Source organism: Schistocerca americana, chromosome 8 (assembly GCF_021461395.2).
Source record: "Schistocerca americana isolate TAMUIC-IGC-003095 chromosome 8, iqSchAmer2.1, whole genome shotgun sequence".
Classification (NCBI taxonomy): Eukaryota; Metazoa; Arthropoda; class Insecta; order Orthoptera; family Acrididae; genus Schistocerca; species Schistocerca americana.
In genome coordinates, this window is record NC_060126.1 from 424825434 (window position 1) to 424845797 (window position 20364).

Sequence of the window (20364 nt, forward strand, 5' to 3'; positions counted from 1 at the left end):
ATAAGTCCTTGACTGGAATATGCCGCCCACGCTGTAATCCTCGGAGCATAATGTTGTCGTTCATGAAGCACTTGTGGGTTTTCAGTGGCCCAAAAGCGTACATTTTGTTTGTTAACCACGCCGTCTAAATGAAAATGCGCCTCGTCTGAAAACTAAACGTTGATGAGAGTTTCTTCCGTATTCTCCGCCCACTGAGCAAACAGTAGTCTCTGCTGCTTGTGTTCCTCAGTGAGCTTCTGTGCACAGGTCATCTTGTATGGGTACATATGGAGGTCACTTTTAAGAACGCGTTGAACGGAGCGCCTGGATATTCCCAGTTGCACTGCGGCCTTTCTACACGATTTCCCGGGACTTCTCTGTATAGCAACTCGTACCGCTTCAATATTCTCCGGCGAACAAACAGGCTTAGGCCGAGGTCGCTTCGCTTCCAATACTGTTCCTTCCTGTACACATTTATCGTACAACCTAGGATGGTCTTCTTGCAAGGGACCCATCGTATGTTAAACTGTTGTCGAAAACGCCTCTGAGTCACAACAAGGCTTTTCGTTTCATGAAAAAGTAACACAAATGCTGATCGTTGCTGTGTCGTCAGTCTTCCATTGTCAGCCATTGCTGCTTACTAGTCTCCTAGCGGCAGTATCAAGAATTACACGTAACTTATTTGTTTATCCAAGCTCTGCTGGTACTCTGGTAGAGATCCCAGCGGGATATCTAATGTGCGTCGTAAATTGCGAAAGGAACAGTTGGTAACACATTTCGTGCGCCACCCTGTATCTAGTGTAGTGAACTCATACAGTGATGATGGAAACATGAAATTGAATCTATTATCACCTGAAGATGGACGTAAGTCCGAAACCGGTCGTGTTTTAAAATAAATGACCTTCAGTTGCGACTGGTAGCGAAATTTATTCAACATTAAGCCTTTAGACCAACCGTCACGGAGTTACACAGCCTCCGTCATGGATAAAATAAACTCAAAATGTTTCAGCGGGCTGGTAATGATGCAAGAAAACCAAGTAAAAATCTACTAGAATCAAGGTCAGCCTTCAAGGATGTTTAGTCACAAAAACTCTACAGGAGGAGTTCTGGAGACTGGAGAGAGGCGTTGGCGGAAGTGAAGCTTTGTGAACTGAGCGTGAGTCGTTGTGTTGGACAGCTCGGTCAGTAGCGCACTTGCCTGCAACAGGCGAAAATCACAGGTCTGTGTCCTCGTCCATCGATTATACTACTATATAAAGATAAGGCGTTGTTTAACATTGTTATCAAAAATCTCTAAAACTCTTCACCGCCTTACTTCAGCTTTTTAAATGATACTCCATTAAACATTGAGAAGAACATACGCTATATATGTCTTTAAGCAACACTGTAGGTCTTTTCTGCTGGAATCAACTAGGAGAAAGGAAATGCCGCGCCGTGCTGCGAAATCCGTGATTTCGCTTTCTTTGCCACAATGAGTGGCGAAGATAAAGGATTAAGTGCAGGTAGGCTTACTTTATACCTTTTTATACAGGAGATCCTTCCGTCGATTCTTCTTGGTGGCAAAGTTATGAATGATGTTATGTTTAAATTTCTGATCACTTATACGCTGTTTAACCAAGTTTCTTCTATGGCAGTTGTGCTTCTTTCAGAAGAAGCTGTAGTGACAGGGAATATAAGAATAAATGTGATAAACTTCTTTACTTCGTTATTAATACTTCAAAAATCATTGTCCATTAAGAATTTTAGAAGGTTTGCAGGTGGTAAATATTTATGTTTGTCAGTGTAAATACTTCCTAACCCATTATCCATTCCTTCTTTGTTGAAGAATGGGTAAGTTTTGGCAAGGCCGTTCAGTTTCATTGTTCATTCTTATCAAGCAACTCTATAAACTGAATACTCTGGAGATCTAAGAATCGCGTTTCTGTTTACATTGTCGTGATTTCTAAGATCTCATTAGAAAGCATCTTAAAGCCTGGAAGTCACTCTAACAGTTATCTCACTGTGAAATTCCTTGTTCCACCTTTCAATGTATGAGGCCGCAGATTTTTCTGAACCCGTATCCATTAATAAACTGATGGTCACCTTGATTACACATACCTATGTTACACGCCGTTTCCTGTTGAAGACGTGCATAGAGATGGTCATCATAAACAAATACTTCTTTGTAAAGGCAAAGTAGGAAAAATATGATTTTTATTAAGAATGTTAAGCAAATCACAAGCACTGTTGAAGAACTCTGCATTCAATCTGCAACATCTGTGTAGCTATTTTGGAAAAAAAATTTGAGCACATCGTATTTACGATATATTGTCTGATCAGCTCGTGAATTGAAATTCCAACATGCAGTACATGTTTAAGGGAATCTGAATCCCTTATGTGCCATGAGTTGTGTTTTTTTTGAAGTCTTGCCAAAAATGAATGTAATGCTACAAGACTGTAAATGAAAAGTCTAACTGCATTGTCATTTTTAGAACAATGTGACACCAATACATTAAGCTGTTGAATATAAAAGTGTAAACATTATAGTTAGCTGATACACACAAAATTTTGAACACCAAATATATACAAGACATTACTAGGGCTCCATCATATGTTTGGGAACTATTTTGTCACTAGCTCCTCAAACATCAAGTGCACTGAGTGCAATCTGTGATAAACCTTGTCACTAGAAACATTGTGACCACCAATAAATCTTCCTATGGGACAGTCTTGTATATAAACAATGAGAATAATGCTGACTTATGAGTTACAAGAGACATACAGCTATGCATCTGCTTGCACTCCAACATACACGTGTGAGTGGAACTCTTCTTTAATGCGATCATTAATGACATCGGTAACAGATTCAATCACTTCGTTTTGAAGTGTGCTCTGCAAGTGATCACTAATAAACTGTTCCTGTCGAGGTAAAAGCTCCAATATTTCAACGTAATTGCCCTTGGTGTCTGAATTTTAATCTTAAAAGTCTCCTATGAATGGAAGTTCTTGCTTGCCCAACAAACAAAAAACTTAAATAAGTCCCACAATTACATATCCATTTTGTTTCTCAATCGCACATTTTTTATGTACGGCTCCTTCAGAACTTGAACGTTCAGTTCTTCCCTGACCCAACAACTGATAACTCTCTTGGTTATGTAGGTGCCTACTTGAATTCTGGTGATTCTCAATTTTTTCGCCAAAATTTTTTGTCACACATACTCCGAAATAAGCTGATGTCCGTTCTTTTACTGTTCCTCACATACCAAGCAAAATACATTTGTAACATTACAATTTATCTGCTACAGAGCAGCATATAAAGCCAAGGATACTTTTTACACCAAGCAAATTGAAATGTTCTGATATGTTCCGATCAACTATTTTAATGTCCATTTGGGGTGCGAATCGCTTATATTTATAAGTGCACTCCGCTTCGTAAGTCCAGCTGATTCGTGAAATAAAGACACAACTGTTCCCTCTGACAAAGCCATAAAATTTTCATTTAATCACCTTCAGTCGCGAGTTGTACTGCTAAAGGAAGTTTTGTTAATCCTGGACTGAACATCGCATGAAATAACAACACAAAATTTTCACATTTGACGCAAACCTCACTGCGCACGCTGCTACGACACACGTGTCTGCCCGCCGGCTTCCGCGTGGAAACCAGACGTTATTTCTAGAAGCCTCCAGTAAACTGTTTAACGCGACAGCATGCATAACTCAGTGAACTCTCAAGCCACTGGTGGATCGAAGAAACCTGTGGTAACATACTAAACATAGTTACACTGTCTGCTGCGTATTGTTGCATTCTGACTCTAATTGTACTTTCTCATCAAATTTTTGGGTAGGATAAGAGTCTAAAACCAATGAAGAGCTTCGCCACTACTCACAACACAGTTAATTTTAACTATGTCAGAGACAGAAGAGACATGTCAGAGACATGAAGAGCTTCGCCACTACTCACAGTTAATTTTAACTATGTCAGAGACATTTTTAAAATTAACTGTAGTATCGGCGAAGTTGTTCAGTGGCTATATACTAATGGCTTTTCGATCTGTGATTAGAGTAATAATATGGAGTTTCAATCCTGCAAAATTGTGTAATCCTACCCCTTCGCAGATTAACAGTATGCCAAATACTGTTAACTACTGCTCTCACAGTCCAGTAAATGGAGTGGTCTTATTCATACGCTACATATCGATGATCCCAACCGATTTATCCACTCATTTCAAGCGGTTTCCATTTCCAGTCAAGGGTGCGTCTGCAATGAGAGAAAACAAGGCTCAGTGTCAAAGAGAGGGAGAAAGAGGAGATGGATAGACAGATGGGGAGGGAAATTGAAACAGAGAGCGGGTAGAAGGAGATTTACAGGGAGATGGAGGAGGAGCAGATGGGCAGATAGAGATCAGGTAGTGACAGAGAGAGGGGGAAGGAGGAGAAGATGCAGAAAGAGAGGTGTAAACAAGAGATGGACAGAGAGATGGGGGAGAGGGAGATGATGACGTACATCCAATTCCCACGCATATGCAGCAAGTACGAAGAGTTTCCGGGTTCGCTAGTACTTCAAAAATCTACCACGAAATTGCAGATTATCACACATTCCGTCACAGAATGCTAATTAATTCTAGAGGAGAGGAGTATAAGGTAAACCACCTGTAGCAAATCGGACAAGACGATAGCACATTTGTTAAAGTACAAAGTGATCACTTCCACAGTACTAGAGGGAGCCGTAGAGATCTAAACCTCTAGCGGAAAAGAACTGTTGGAATATATCCATCAAATAGGCGATGACCTTGGGTATTAGTGCTACAATGATATGAACTGGACAGCGTGGAGGGCCATCAGTACACTAATGAGGAAAAATAAAATCTTGCGCGTTACAAGATCATTGACAGACATACTTTGGTCAGAGAAACTGCAATGCCTGCTTTTGTATCAATATTTCCGTTAAGTCCACCGCTTTCCTCGTATCTGCATCGACGAATAATGATACGGAACCGTTTCACTCACTGACCTTTGACTACTGCTTTCGTCCACGCAACTTCTGAGTGTATAGTTCGAGACGACTCCCTGCCTTCCCTTTATTTCCACTCAAATGATGAAATGGAACAAGAGGTGTTTGATACAAAAAAGAAACATTCTATTGTTTCGCTTACTACGGAGCTTGCCTGGCGGACAAGGAGACCATCCGAGTACCTGATTTTTGTAACTTTTTAAGTGGAGTACAGAACTCAAATAACGATCGTCCACTTGGATTGTTGCAACTGTGAATAATTCTCGAGGAAATCTACTTTCAAATTTCCCGAGGAACTGTAATTTACTAAAATGAAGACAACTTACATGGAGGACCGCGTAGTTCACTCGGTTGCGTTGGTAAATGGTTCTTGGGTAATCGGTGAATTGCTGGTTCGAATCTCGCTCCCGTCTTTTTTTCGTTTGATGTTTTGTTCACTTACAACCCTTACAACATAAAGTTCATCAAATATATGCTATTGCCTTATAACTAATCATCAGATTTTACAAAAATGCACGTCTTCTTGTTTACAACTACGTATGTCACGCGAAATACGTTTTCATTCGAAATATAAATTCTTAATTATCGACATTTTGTAAAAGTTTGTTAACAAAATTGTAATTTTTTAATGTAATGAATAATTTATTAAAAATATCGACAATATAGAATTTATGTGTGCAGTGATGTAGGTATTCGAATCGATTACGTAATATGATAGTTTATTTATTTATGTATTTAACGTATGACTAGCATTAAGCCACACAAGGAAAGATTTTTTCGTTTAATAAAACTTATACAAATATTGAATTCATAGAAAAATGGATGATTATAAAGTGATTAAATTTACGTTGTTTACAAAGCACAGACGACCATAGGCTTATGTTCTACCTCTGAACGTAGACACAACTGATGATTCAGTTGTTAACAGGATCGCCAGGAAAGGACAGACTTGGGCACGTAAGTATAATGCTCTCAACAGTTTGTTGTTCTGAACCATAGTCAGAGCTGGGTGAAGTTGTTAATTCCCATTTGTGCATTGAGGTAACACATCTTCCACTATATGTCCTTATCCTATTTAGTACAGACTAGATCTTGCGAAGCTCTTCGACCTTGCTGTCCTCGTCGATATGCAGGGCATCTTTGTCTCTCCTGGGGTAGCGTCGTTCTGCCACATTTCTGTCCATTGGTCCACTGCTGTTCCTCCGTTTTCCACCAGAGTTTCAGCATCTTGTTGAAGTGTGTGACGGGAGCGAAATATGTTCCTACTGAGTACAGGAATGTCCTCATTGATAGGGAGGTAAGGTCACCAGCTACTTTCTGTAAAAACCGCGTTGAGAGCAGCTTCACGGAGCGATATATGGCTGACATTAGGTAGCCAGAAAGTTTGAGTATTGTTCCTGTGATGACACGTGTAGTCTGATTAAGCTGAGTATCGATGCGTCTGGTGTACGGGCTGTTTATCCCTTCGACCATAAATATAATTGACTGGCCCTGACGTCATTTTCATGGCTCCAACATCTCTGGGCTAAAGTCACGTGAATGTTGGCAAAACATGGTTGTTTCGTGTTGCGCTTACGGCTGTACTCAGCGTTTTGTCGGGGGAAATGGCATTACATTTCATGTTTAAGTGTTTCTATGATAGTGCAGATGCGTTTATTGAAATCTGCTGACGTGACTTTTATATGTTTTTTACACTTGAAATAGAGTATAACGTAAATTAAAGTGTTGAAAGTGATGCCTGTAAAGTCAGACTCATATTACATTTTGGAAAGTATCTGTGATAATTCCGAGATATTTAAATTCACTTACTTGGCTAATGTTAGATTGTCCTATTTTAATATTGGACAGTCTGCGTCTTGTACTGATAACCATACTCTTTGTTTTTGCCGTGCTTATTTGCATCCCATATTCCACACAAGCTTCATTCAGATCCTTGAGCATGCTATTCACTGTCCGCTCACTTTCTGCCACTAATACCATGTCATCAGCAAATCTTGTACTTTCTATTCTCTTTCCACCAATACATATTCCTTTTCTCCCATCCAAACTTTTCGCAATAATCTCTTCAAGATATACGTTAAACAACAGTGGGGAAAGGCAACAACCTTGTCTAACACATCGACAATGCTGCTTCCTTCTGACATTTCATTTCCAATCCTTATCCTTACTTTCTGGTGTAAATATATATTCTGTATCAGTCGTCTCTCTTTCCAATGTACTCCTTTCCTCTTCAAGATATCCATCAGCTTGTTCCACTGAACTCTGTCAAAAGCCTTTTCTAAATCTAAAAATACAGCAAAGATTTATCTACCCATTTCCATATACCTTTCCCCTATAGTTCTTAGCAGGCCAATAGCATCTATTGTTCCTTTTCCTCTTCTAAATCCGAACTGCTCTTCTGCAATCCCTCTATCTAGCTTGCCATATAACCTTATATTCAACACTCTCAGCAAGACTTCAGCTGCATGAGAAATTAGACTGATGGGCCGGTGCTCTTCACATTTTTTAGTATTTCTCTTTTTCTCTATTGGTATGATAACTGTTGCAGCGAAGTCCTGAGGACTTCGCTAGAACACTCAGAAATCAGATAAAACACCCAAATACATTAATCTTGTGAGTAATATGTACCAGCTGAGTGTTAGGTCGCGCACGTATGTACAGATTAGTGTAAAGTTATTCAACCTGTCTCCAGTCAAGCTTATGAGAATATTTACACTGCTGCTCCTCTTGGCGGCGTCTGGTATCAGCTGTGTTACGATGATGCAGCGGCTTGTCTAGAATTATCGCTGAAATTATTTCTCGTGTTCACACGCCGCATGGAATCATCCGTGTGCAACGATTACTATTTCGATTGACTGTGGATGATAGTCGTCCAATAAAATAGTGCCTTACATAGAACTGAAAAATCAAAAAGAAAGTAACTATTTGGCAAATTAAAGAGGACCGTCTGATGCAGGTTCTTTACTAACATCCGGAAACCATCGATCCACATGACTTACGAATCACACAACTAGCAACTAAATGGGTTCCATTAAACGAAATTGACACGAGATACCGTTGATAATAACTGTCGATCTATATTTTGAAACTATTAGCATGTAAAAACGCTGACACTGACGAATAATCTGAGTTAATACTCATCTAAAAGCGCTGACACTGACGAATAATCTGAGTTAATACTCATAACTCTCAACTTTCTGAATGATACCGAGATTTCTTCAATAGCGTCGCAACAATGTCGCTACAAGATTTAATCCCTCACCTAAAACGTCTGCTTTCCTCGAATTCCAGCCGTCGTCCTCCAAAAAACTCGTCTTTGTTCCTTTTTTCTCCCCTTACGTAAGGAGTTAACATTAAATACAGTCTCGGGCTTTCGCACTCGTAATTTCTATACTAGCCGTATAATTGCGTCGCGCTATATGATGATTGGCACAATATAATTATAAATGCTGTGTAACGTATGGCTCTTTAGGAAACATGATACATGGAAGACTACAATTTCGCAAGTGGAAGTTCCTGAGAGGAAAACATTTGCGTAACAATTCAATTCTGCATGCAATGATGAGTCACTACCAAGTGATAACGAAGAACGGGCGATCATATGAACTGTACTCACGTTAAATTTATTTAATTGAGTGTAAGATCGTCTTCTGATTGACATACGTCGAAAGGACTTTGTTACGCAGGAAGGTTCTTTTTAGCTCTATGTTTTCACCACAGTTCGGCTCAGCATAAAATATTTAATCAATAATGGATTTCGGCTGGGTGCTTCCTGTAATGTAAGATTTATTATTGCATATAGTTATACTAGCAGTTGTGCTGTCAGTTGTTTAACAAACATTTTCAGTTGTTTGTCCTCTAGTTTGGTACCTAGCACACCTTGCCAGATAACATATAACATTAATATTCGTATAATTTATGAAGTGGCTTTAACCTCAGGTAGTGATGAAGACATGTGCGGTGTTTCAACGCCAAAGATAAAGAAGATGCAAAGAGGTGAGTTGCCAAAAAGTCAGAAACTTCAGCTCAGGCTTCACCAATACCGCACTACATGGGCGCAGGATCCAGCGTTTCGATCATGGACAGCAAATGACCCTAATAACTGCTATAAGGTAAAATGCACACGCTGTAATGATTCTATAGTAGCTACACTCACTCTGTTAAAGAAACACATGCAGTCAGAAGAGCATATTAATGAAATGAGTGGTATCACTGAAAAATCATGCGCAGCTTCAGTAAAATTTTTGTCTAAAGGCACCACAATGCTGGATAAACATACTACTGAAGTCGAGGGCAAAAATACCTAGTTCCTAACAGCTCATGACAATCCTAATGTGAATTTTGCCCGAATTTAATACAATGAATGCTTACTTCCAATCTTCAGTGCTGTGGTGCTAAACTTAAAAGAAACAAACGGAAAAGTCTTTAAACAGATTTTGCTGACCTACCGGAAACAAGATTATGGTCATAAAGGATATCTGGCTGCAATTATTGTGGATGCTGTAGAGGCTGCAGAGGACACCAGTCTTTTGGACATTAACAGCATGTATTTAGGTGTAGAATGTCTGGAAGCAATGAAGTCGAAGGTTATTTTGGCCATTGCTCGCCTTAAAAGGGAATTTAGGGAAAGATTCCACAACTTCTTAATTCATGGATGTAAAGGAATTCAGATGCGTTTTAAGTTTTATGACCTTTTATTAGACCATTTATCTGTATTATCTCCAACAAGAGCATTGCCTCGTACACAGAGAGAAGTTGCACCTAATTTAACCATGCTGGTTGATCTTGTACCACCAATTAAACCTATTAAACCAACCGAAATGCAAAAAATGATGGTGCATGGGGTTCTTTGCCCTGAATGTTGTCCCATCAGAAGTTTCTTTGGAATATAAACACGACAGATTTAGGCAAAAGGTACATGTAGTGCTTCACAATAATATTCTATGTATGATTCTATGTATGAACTTTTAAAATAATTTTAGTTCGAATCCGCATATCAAGGGAAAAGTGTTAGGCCATGGTATAAATGTATATAAATACAGGCCTAATTAAAGTGCAATGTAAATGTTTTCATTTGGACAAATCTCATCCAATGATGGTGCGCATTTGTACAATGCTTTATCAGACGTCTTCATGGCAGTAGTATCACTTCTACATTAAACAGAAGACTGCTAGCGAGTATTCAGGTAAGATAAAAATCATTATTGCCAGAACATTGTAAGTTGGTTGATTTTACTGTTACCATACTTACCGGCATCTAGTGAGACTACTTAATGAACGAGGAAGAGTGAGAGATAAGACATGCCAATTCCCTAATTTTCAACATTAATTTTCAAAATTAATTTCGTTTTTAAATTTTTGTTTTCAGCAAGGTATTTATAATTAAAACCAAGTTCTGAATCCAGCTGTCTACGTCTGCAACGAGTGGAACTCTTCTGTCATTACAGTGTGTCAAATGGTCCAGCGGATGCTGTTCAATATTCCAGCTCACCAAGTCTATGATTGAGTCTATGATTGATAGATCGGCCACTGCTCATATTTTCTCCCCTCTCGAACAGTGCAGATGAAGTTCCCAACTATATCAGACTACTATATTGAAGTCAGTGATAGTGAATAGATTCCTCCAGGCAAGTGCAAACAAATCCAGCAGTGTTCCAGCTGCAGACGAATTTTCCAACTATGTTGCTGTTGTTGTGGTCTTCAGTCCTGAGACTGATTTGATGCAGCTCTCCACGCTACTCTATCCTGTGTAAGCTTCTTCATCTCCCAGTACCTACCGCAGCCTACATCCTTCAGAATCTGCTAAGTGTATTCATCTCTTGGTCTCCCTCTACGATTTTTACCCTCAACACTGCCCTCCAATACTAAATTGGTGATCCCTTGACGCCTCAGAGCATGTACAACCAACCGATCCCTTCTTCTAGTCAAGTTGTGCCACAAACTTCCGTTCTCCCCAATCCTATTCAATACTTCCTGATTAGTTATGTGATCTACCCATCTAATCTTCAGCATTCTTCTGTAGCAACACATTTCGAAAGCTTCTATTCTCTTCTTGTCCAAACTAGTTATCGTCCATGTTTCACTTCCATACATGGCTACACTCCATACAAATACTTTCAGAAATGACTTCCTCACACTTAAACCTATACTCGATGTTAACAAATTTCTCTTCTTCAGAAACGCTTTCCTTCCCATTGCCAGTCTACATTTTATATCCTCTCTACTTCGACCATCATCAGTTATTTTGCTCCCCAAGTAGCAAAACTCCTTTACTACTTTAAGTGCCTCATTCCCTGATCTAGTTCCCTCAGCATCACCCGACTTAATTCGACTACACTCCTTTATCCTCTTTTTGCTTTTGTTGATGTTCATCTAACATCCTCCTTTCAAGACACTATCCATTCCGTTCAACGGCTCTTCCAAGTCCTTTGCTGTCTCTGACAGAATTACAATGTCATCGGCGAACCTCAAAGTTTTTATTTCTTCTCCGCGGATTTTAATACCTACTCCGAATTTTGCTTTTGTTTCCTTCACTCCTTGCTCAATATACAGATTGAATAACATCGGGGAGAGACTACAACCCTGTCTCACTCCCTTCCCAACCACTGCTTCCCTTTCATGTCCCTCGACTCTTATAACTGTCACCTGGTTTCTGTACAAATTGTAAATAGCCTTTCGCTCCCTGTATTTTACCCCTGCCACCTTTGGAATATGAAAGAGAGTATTCCAGTCAACATTATCAAAAGCTTTCTCTAAGTCTACAAATGCTAGAAACGGAGGTTTGCCTTTCCTTAATCTTAATTCTAAGATAAGTCGTAGGGTCAGTATTGACTCACATGTTCCAACATTTCTACTGAATCCAAACTGATTTTCCCCGAGGTCGGCTTCTACCAGTTTTCCCATTCGTCTGTAAAGAATTTTTGCAGCTGTGACTTATTAAACTGATAGTTCGGTAATTTTCACATCTGTCAACACCTACTTTCTTTGGTATTGGAATTATTGTATTCTTCTTGAACTCAGAGGGATTTTTTCCTGTCTCATACATCTTGCTCACCATATGGTAGAGTTTTGTCAGGACTGGCTCTCCCAAGGCTGTCAGTAGTTCTAATGGAATGTTGTCTACTCCTTGTTTCGAATTAGGTCTTGCAGTGCTCTGTCAAACTCTTCACGCAGTATCATATCTCACATGTCATCTTCATTTACATCCTCTTCCATTTCCATAATATTGTCCTCAAGAACATCGCCCCTGCATAGACCCTCTATATACTCCTTCCACCTTTCTGCTTTCCCTACTTTGCTTAGAACTGGGTTTCCATCTGAGCTCTAGATATTCATGCAAGTGGTTCTCTTTTCTCCAAATTTCTCTGTAATTTTCCTGTAGGCAGTATCTATCTTACCCCTAGTGAGATAAGCCGCTACACTCTTACATTTGTCCTCTAACCATCCCTGCTTAGCCATTTTGCACTTCCTGTCGATCTCATTTTTGAGACCTTGGTATTCCTTTTTGCTTGCTTCATTTACTGCATTTTTGTATTTTCTCCTTTCATCAATTAAATTCAGTATCTCTTCTGTTACCAAAGGATTTCTACCAGTCCTCGTCTTTTTACCTACTTTTCCAACTGTATCAGACGATTGTATTGAAGTCCGTGACAGTGGATAAAGTCCTCCATAAAGGTGCAAACAAATCTAGCAGTAATATTGTTTATTTTATGTAAACTACAGGTGAAGGGGAGAGTGTTTATCGCAACTGTTTGGACTACCTGGGCATGCCTCTCAGCTGACCCATACCCCCATCTAGCGACACCTGTCCACAGTCCCCATCCATGACCTCTATGCTCGTTATTTTGAGATTCCTACAGGACATATCCAAAGGAACAGGCACCACGCATTCACGTAACTGATTGGCCTCAATGAGCAATGAATCCACCACCTTCATTGTGGAATTAACAATTACGTGCGATCTTGTGTGGGAATCTCAAAGTAACTACCATGGAGGTCATCAACGGGGCTGGAGATAGGTGGCGCTAGGTGTGGACTGTGGCTCGGCTGAGAGGCACGCCGAGATAGTCCACACAATGGCGATAACCTCTGCGTCCAGGTGGTACAGTGGTTAATGCAATTGCCTAGTAAGCTGGAGATCCTGGGTTCAAATCCTGGTCCAGCACACAATTTCGCTTGTCGCCGCTGACTGCACATAAAGACCGCATGCAACTGACGTCAATAGTCCCTTTCCTTCCCCCCCCCCCCCCCCATCCCCCAATATACCCTCAATTTACACAATGTTCATAGCGGCAATTTGTGCATTCATATGTTTATTTTGATAAATAATTTTTATGTATTTTGTAACTATGGAACACAGACCAATTAATACTATCAGCATAGGTCGAGATGGTAGTAGGAGAGCAGGGGTTGAAAAATAAAATTGTATGATATTTTCAATGGTAGTATCATACTGTTGTAGTGGGTTATATGGTCCATTTGCAGTGATTTTCCAACAACGCTGATTCAACCAAATGTCGGTGTGCTAGGCCCTTTGACCCCGGACAATGAAACAGTCTCGACACAAATGACAATACTCAGAAAGCCTAGTAATATCACTGACCTACAGTAAAGACCATTTCTGTAGCTCCGACCGGTGTCAAGTGGCCTATAAAAAGACAAGGAGGCCGTTGCTCTGTTAACTACTGAACTTAGTTGCAACAGAAGAAAAACTTGGAATAAAAAACTGGGTCAAATAGCGTCAAAAATCACTGAGGTTCCATGAAACAAAATTATAATAACTTTCTCTGTGTTGATGGTCTAACCTCTGATTCATTAATGGAAATGGTTGTCGGCATACATTGTAAGGTGGCAGAATAAATGAAGGTCAATTTGGCGTCTTACATAAGAGATTTGTACATTGTAACGGGGAGGTGAATATGACACCTAATTTACTTTGGCACTAATGAGTAAATTTGCCTATAAGTAGGTATTGCAAAAGGGATGACACTCAATCGATGGTATTAACACACCGCTTCTATATCATGCACGTCAATGAGAAGAAGGTGAAACAAGCAACGAGAGAAAATGTTTTGTGTGGAATCAGGCATGGGCAGAAGCAGAGACGGCACTATGTGTGACACCACAGAAATCTCTTAGGGGGAGTCCCGCGGTGGTAGTCAGTGACTGGACAGGTGACGCATACTGTAGAACAAGTAACACGCCACCAGAAGTAGGACAGAAAGAACCTTTAGAAAACTGCATTTTGGAATTTAAAATGGATACGAACAAATCCAGTGACGTGGTTGATCACGTGAACAGTGAGTGGTACTCATGTGATGTACGCGTCTAACTCTTAGGTATCCGAAGCGGGCACAAAACGTCCGAATGGCGGAAACGAACTAGGAAGGAGTAAAGTGCTCAGATTTCGACGCAGTTTAATGGTAGGGCCTTTGCGATTGGCAGAGAGAGTTTCCACAAAAATAAGAGAAACGCTCCCATTGGTCGGAAAAAGCTGTGATGTGGAGAACAAATGAACACAGGTGGGGACACAGTTGGCTACGAGAAAGACGAAAGCGAAATTTTCGACGACACTTCCCTGAACTGAAGTCAAGTGCAGAATGAGGTGCATAACGCTCTGTATGATGCAGAGGTAAAATTTGTGTCAACATTGTGTTCACTGTGGCTGTCATTCAACTAGATATTTGCTGTAGCGTTGTTGAGCTCCATCTGTGGAGAAACGAACCAGCCAGTTAGTAATCGTTCTTGCAAGAATTGAGTGGGCATTTTAATATGCACACTGCTCCAGCCATGCACGTGCATATCGCCATAGGGATTTGTGTATATTTTCTTGCGTAACAAAATGCATATGCAGAATTTCTGCGGGAAAAATCAGCAAAGGCTTAATTAGTTTTGCAGAAATTTCTGAGGACCAGAGCTCCCATGAAGGTGACAGCTCATTGCAGTTGAGGTAAATACCGTGAGCAGAGGCGTAAACTCGTTGGTTCACCAGATTGCATCCACTGTAAACACGAGCGACCTTGGGTAAACTTTTATTCAGTTTGTCACAAAACTAACCATCCTCTGTAGACTTGATTGTCATGCTATATAGTACCGAACTCTGAACCAGAATCGGATGATGACGTAGTCATAGGAATAATTTTGTAAAGAAACTTCTAGTTAAAATTTACCACTGTTGTGTTTAGTATTATTTCACTTTCTGAGGACGAGATACGTTCGTCTGACAACTATCGTAACATTGTCATATTGTAAACTGCGTAAATGTGTGTATTTCTGTAATAATATTGCAACATTAAACCGAAAAATGTTTACAGCATACGCAGTTATTGTTCTGTCTTCAAAACCTTACAGAATGGCGACCCAGACAGGATAGCTGTTGGTCTGCCTGGATGGCAATTTAGACAGACTAGAGACGGAAATTTAATTTTTTGAATTGAAAAAATATCTTTTTTGTTTTGTTGTTTTTGTGACAAGGTTACCCAATGTATGTGTATGTATAGTGGTCAGAATACAATAAACGTGTGATCATAAGTGTAGAAAAGTTGTATTAATAAATAAGATAATTTTTATGTTGGTGTAAATGTAGATTGTGCATGACCTTGAGGGCGCGCGCGAAGTTATTCTCGGTGTTGTTGAGTTGGTTTGAAATTCTACAAACAGTGAACGGCGTTACTAATCATGTGTATGTAGTCTAAGAAACTTTCTATGATATTTTCAAAACGTGTAAGAACATATAACTTGATGTTGACTAGAGCTCAGGCTCGCACAATTCGAGAAAGACAGAGGTTAGTTAGACGATCAGATGGTGGAAGAATGGAGATTATCGCAGATAGGGCACACCGAAGATTTTGACAGGATAGAGAGTGATGTACAACACAAGTATCGAGGGCGAGTCACGGAAAGGAACGTAGTGATAGATCCGAGGGAATGGCGGCAGTTTCGCAATTGGTATCACATCTGATAGTGTGTTCGAAATGTTGAAGCAACCCACTATTGTCGTAAACCAAACGAGTGAAATGACAAATGAAACGTTAGCAGATTTAAAAACAGCAACAGATGCAGCGATATCAACAACCAATTCTGCCTTAAATGGTCTCCTATTTGAAACCAATGCCGGGTTGGAAAAAATCCGCAAAGATCAGCAAAAGTTGCGAACGGAAGTAAATGAACAGTTTACCGAAATCCGGAGAGGCGAGATACACTCGCAAGCTGGTGCAAGCGCTAATGGCTGACCACAAAAAGATGCGTTCTGACGTTGACCAGGTGCAGGATACAGTGTCTATTGTAAATCAAAGAATTGATAATTTAGCACGTAAGACATTTGGAAAGGCGCAACAAATCCTGGAAGAGCTCAGTGTCAGAAATACGTGTCACGTGAGACTCATTAAAAAGATTCGACACAAGCATTGAAAAATAAGAAACAGTATGAACAGCTTCGTACAGAATTGAAACAGTGTATCGAGAACCGCACAGAAAGAAGTAGTATCATCCGACACAGTGATGGACAGATATCCAGAAGTAAACAAGTCAGTTGTGCAATCTTCCGTAGTAGCAGCGGAAACAAAAAAATTGCATCAGATTCCAGTGGTACATTCACAAGAGGTTGTGTCAATAGCTACCGAAACGAAACAGAAGCAAATGGGAAGAGAACAGTTAACACAGGTGAGCGAAGCAGGCAATGTGCGGCTACAAGAGACAATGGAGCCAGAAACGGTGAGCGCGCATTCCAACAGAGCGGCAGCCGACCCTCCGAAAGTACGCCAGTGACGCGAGAGCAGAGCAAGCTGCGACGACACAGGTACCAATTCCGCAATTTACAAGTTATAGTACTACAGGTTATAGACCGCAAGTCAATATGAATCAAATAGGGAGACAAAGCAATGGTCCAGGATCGGGAAATTTAAACGAATCTTTCAGTCCGATATACGAGGAACGGTACGGTTTAGATAACTGCACACCACTGCGCTGATACGATGCTAGATGGTACTTAAATCTGTCAGATCAGCACCGAAATATAGTAGAACGAATACAAAACAACATGACACAGTTGAAGGGAACGGATAGTGTTGTGAAAACACAAACGCCTTGTGGTGGAATGGAAAAATTTGACGACGATTACTTTTTGACAGTCAGAAAATTCTAACATTACAAAGAAAGAGGGAACAGCTTGCATCCACGCACGTTTATAAATTAATTCAAGATCGGATTACCAGAGCATTGGCCACTTACACATAAACTTTACATTTGTGGACATATGGACGGCGCAATAGCGGAAACCATGCAAAGAGTAGCTGAAAACTGTCAATCGTATGAGCAATTTAAATCTGCATTCTGGGAGCGATACTGGTCCACGGAAACCCAAAATAGAATAAAGTATGAATTGTTACAGAAAGAGTTATTCGAAAATTCAGGAGAAAAGAAACCAGTTAGATTTATGGAAGAAATTACAAAAAAGAATCAGTGTTGTAAGAGGTCCGAGCAGATGTAATTTCGATGTATTGTTGATGCGCTGCCTGCGATATGCAAGGTTTCTGACCAGAGAGCAGTGTTGACTGTAGTAAGAACTGTGTAGCTGTAGCAGTAAGTTGTTGCTAGTCTGGAGTCTGCTCTGGTCTGGCCTGGTGTATCGTGTTGGCTGGCCGGTCGCGGTGCAGCGATGCCGGAGCCTGAGTATTATTGTATAAGGTAAAAAGCAGCCTCGCGCATATGTAGTAATGTTATCTCAAGTCGCATGTAAATGTTTTAAATCTGTCGTAACAATAATCTTCCTCATAAAAAGTAACTTTTAACAACCATTCATTTCAATTTAAAGAATTTACTAATTCCTCCCATCCATGATCATTCCAATTATTGCAATAGAAGAATCAGTTGCTCCCTTTCATAAATGACAGATAGGTCGGCCAGCATTGCACAGAGCTGTGCCGGAAAATTTTATTATAAGAGCAGATATATCCGGCGACTTCATTGAGGTAAGATTTATTTCCTTTTTTTATTCATAATGATCTTTCAGGGCCATGACGCAGCACTGCTGTCGTCCAAAATTTACCGGGTTAAATTCACAGTGAATTATTGAAAAGTCATAAGTGAGCGACAATTTAATTGAGAGGTTACTTACATTGTTTTATTACCAGGTTACTGAATTTATTTTTTTATTGGGACGTTACACTGAATGTGAACGACATAATTATAATTTTTACTGTTGAGAGGTTTAGGAATTTTTCTGTTGTGAGGTTACGCTAAGTGTGAATGAATTTTGAGCTTAGATTAAATCAGAAAGAATTTTGTGGGTAGATTAAATGTAAATGAATTTTGTGCCGAGGTTACACTGTGAAAGAATTTTGTTTTGAGGTTACACTAAACCAGAATCATTATCCATAACATTTATTTTATTTTGTGGGGAGGTTACAGTGTTTAGATAATCCATACAGTGATGGGGAACTAATACGCATGTACAGAATGAAGTTATCGTTAGGTTATAAGCAGTCATTGGTTGGTAGGGCTGGAGATCATACACAACCCCATAAAGGGATGTTAAGAGAACGTGAATTCATCTTCAGTGAAGATGACGCGAAGAAACAACGTGTAATGGGAGAAAACAATGGTAGAGGGCATAACAGCAACCCAATTGGCTCTAATAATAATTACAATGGCAATAAGAACGTAGGAAGAGGTAATGGTTTTGAAAAGAATGGTAATCGCTTATTGGGATAACAATAATAACTACGGTGTTGGAAACTCACAGAGGTTGAATAATAATTATGGTTTTGGTGGGCCGCGGAATTACAAAAGTGGATTTGGTCCAAGAAACTTCGGTGGTAACTGAGATCCGAGATATAATTACCGTACAGACGGGGCAGGCAGTTTTAGAGGTTTTCAGAAGCAAAATCCAAGTTATTCAGGTGGAAATGAGATGCCTGGAAAGCAGGAAGGATGCGAAAACCAGGCCCCAGCGGGACAAAACACGCCAAATGAACCGGTACAGAAAATCGAGTTGAGGCCACCAAACCCAGGTAAAAGACAGAATTGACGAGATGAACGGTGCGAAGATCAGTCGGAAGTGATTCAGTCGCAAAACGAAGTTAATTATATAATAAAACATGTAAATAGACTTAGTTTTGACCAGCAAGATTCTGAAGTAGTTTTAGGGGGTATTCGGATACAAACACCAGAAAGCTGGGATACAGTTGACTGGGAATCGACCGATGATGAGGAACAGGATGTATTAACGGTGAATGTAGACAGTTGTACAAAACTGATGATGATCAAATTGTGAAAGATGTAGCCCACGTATACGAAACGGAGAGAGAAATGGTATGCCAAAAGGATAAAGCACCACTGATAACACCAATAATGGTACCTAAGGCAAATGACAGGAAAATCATTGGGCTTGCACCATATGCGTCATTTAAAATTGTATAAAGAGTAAACAAAAGAAAAAAAAGAGTAACTCCACACGAGAATTTAGTTGTATTAAATATCTAGAAATCAAAGAGTATGAAAGATAACAAAATGCACACAGGTAAAACTTGTAACTTGTACCTATCTCAGCTAAATAAATAAAACAAATTTCTTAGGAAGCTAAAAGGATATTATGAAGAAAAGACAGGAAAGTAACAACTTAAGTAACTTTTCTACAAACGAAATTTGTTCTGGAGAAAGAGTAGAAAGCAAAGAGGAAGATAGGGATCAGCATGTGGATAGTATGACGGAATAGTGGTAGATTCTCTCTTAAAGACGTCGTGTAAAGGAGAAGGAAGTTGATTTGTGTGGACGAAAGGAAGTAAAGAAGTAGGAAGGAAATAAAGAATTAGGTAAGAAGGAGGTAGTCATTTCCAATTTTCACCGTCGAGGACGGTGAACATATAATTGAGGAGATATTTTGGAGGAATATATGAAGCATGTATGATATGTGGAAGGTACCACAAACTGAAACTGAAATACAGATATAAAGGAAATAAATATAAGAAGTCATTAGGACGTAATAATTAGGAAAAAGAATTGATTTATTAAGCTAAAGAAGAAATATATTATTTCGTGCAAGGAGGTAAACAGTAGGAAGTAAGATTAACGGAGAAAAGATTTCAATAAGGAAGAGTATGATGTGGAAAAGAAGGAACATAAAAGTTTACTATCGAGAAAAAGGTGAAAGGGGTAAGTGAAACCGAGAAAACTTTCTTAGCTATAAAACAATGCAATAGAACAAAACAGATCATTTTTGGAAAGAAAATGAAAGGGAAGCACTCCGCCTTCAGGCCACAAGTGGCCCATCGGGACCATCCGACCGCCGTATCATCCTCTGATGAGGATGCGGATAGGAGGGGCGTGTGGTCAGCACACCGCTCTCCCGGTCGTTATGATGGTTTTCTTTGACCGGAGACGCTACTATTCGGTCGAGT

General features: G+C 39.8%; 1 protein-coding gene across 1 annotated transcript in view; it reads left to right on the forward strand.

The window, feature by feature from the left end:
* Positions 1 to 1450: 1450 nt before the first annotated feature.
* Positions 1451 to 20364, forward strand: part of LOC124545896 — a 159471-nt gene continuing 140557 nt past the window's right edge. The window contains exons 1-2 of the mRNA XM_047124855.1: positions 1451 to 1481; positions 8909 to 9081. Coding sequence (XP_046980811.1) covers positions 1451 to 1481; positions 8909 to 9081 — 204 coding nt within the window. The remainder of the gene's footprint in view (positions 1482 to 8908; positions 9082 to 20364) is intronic.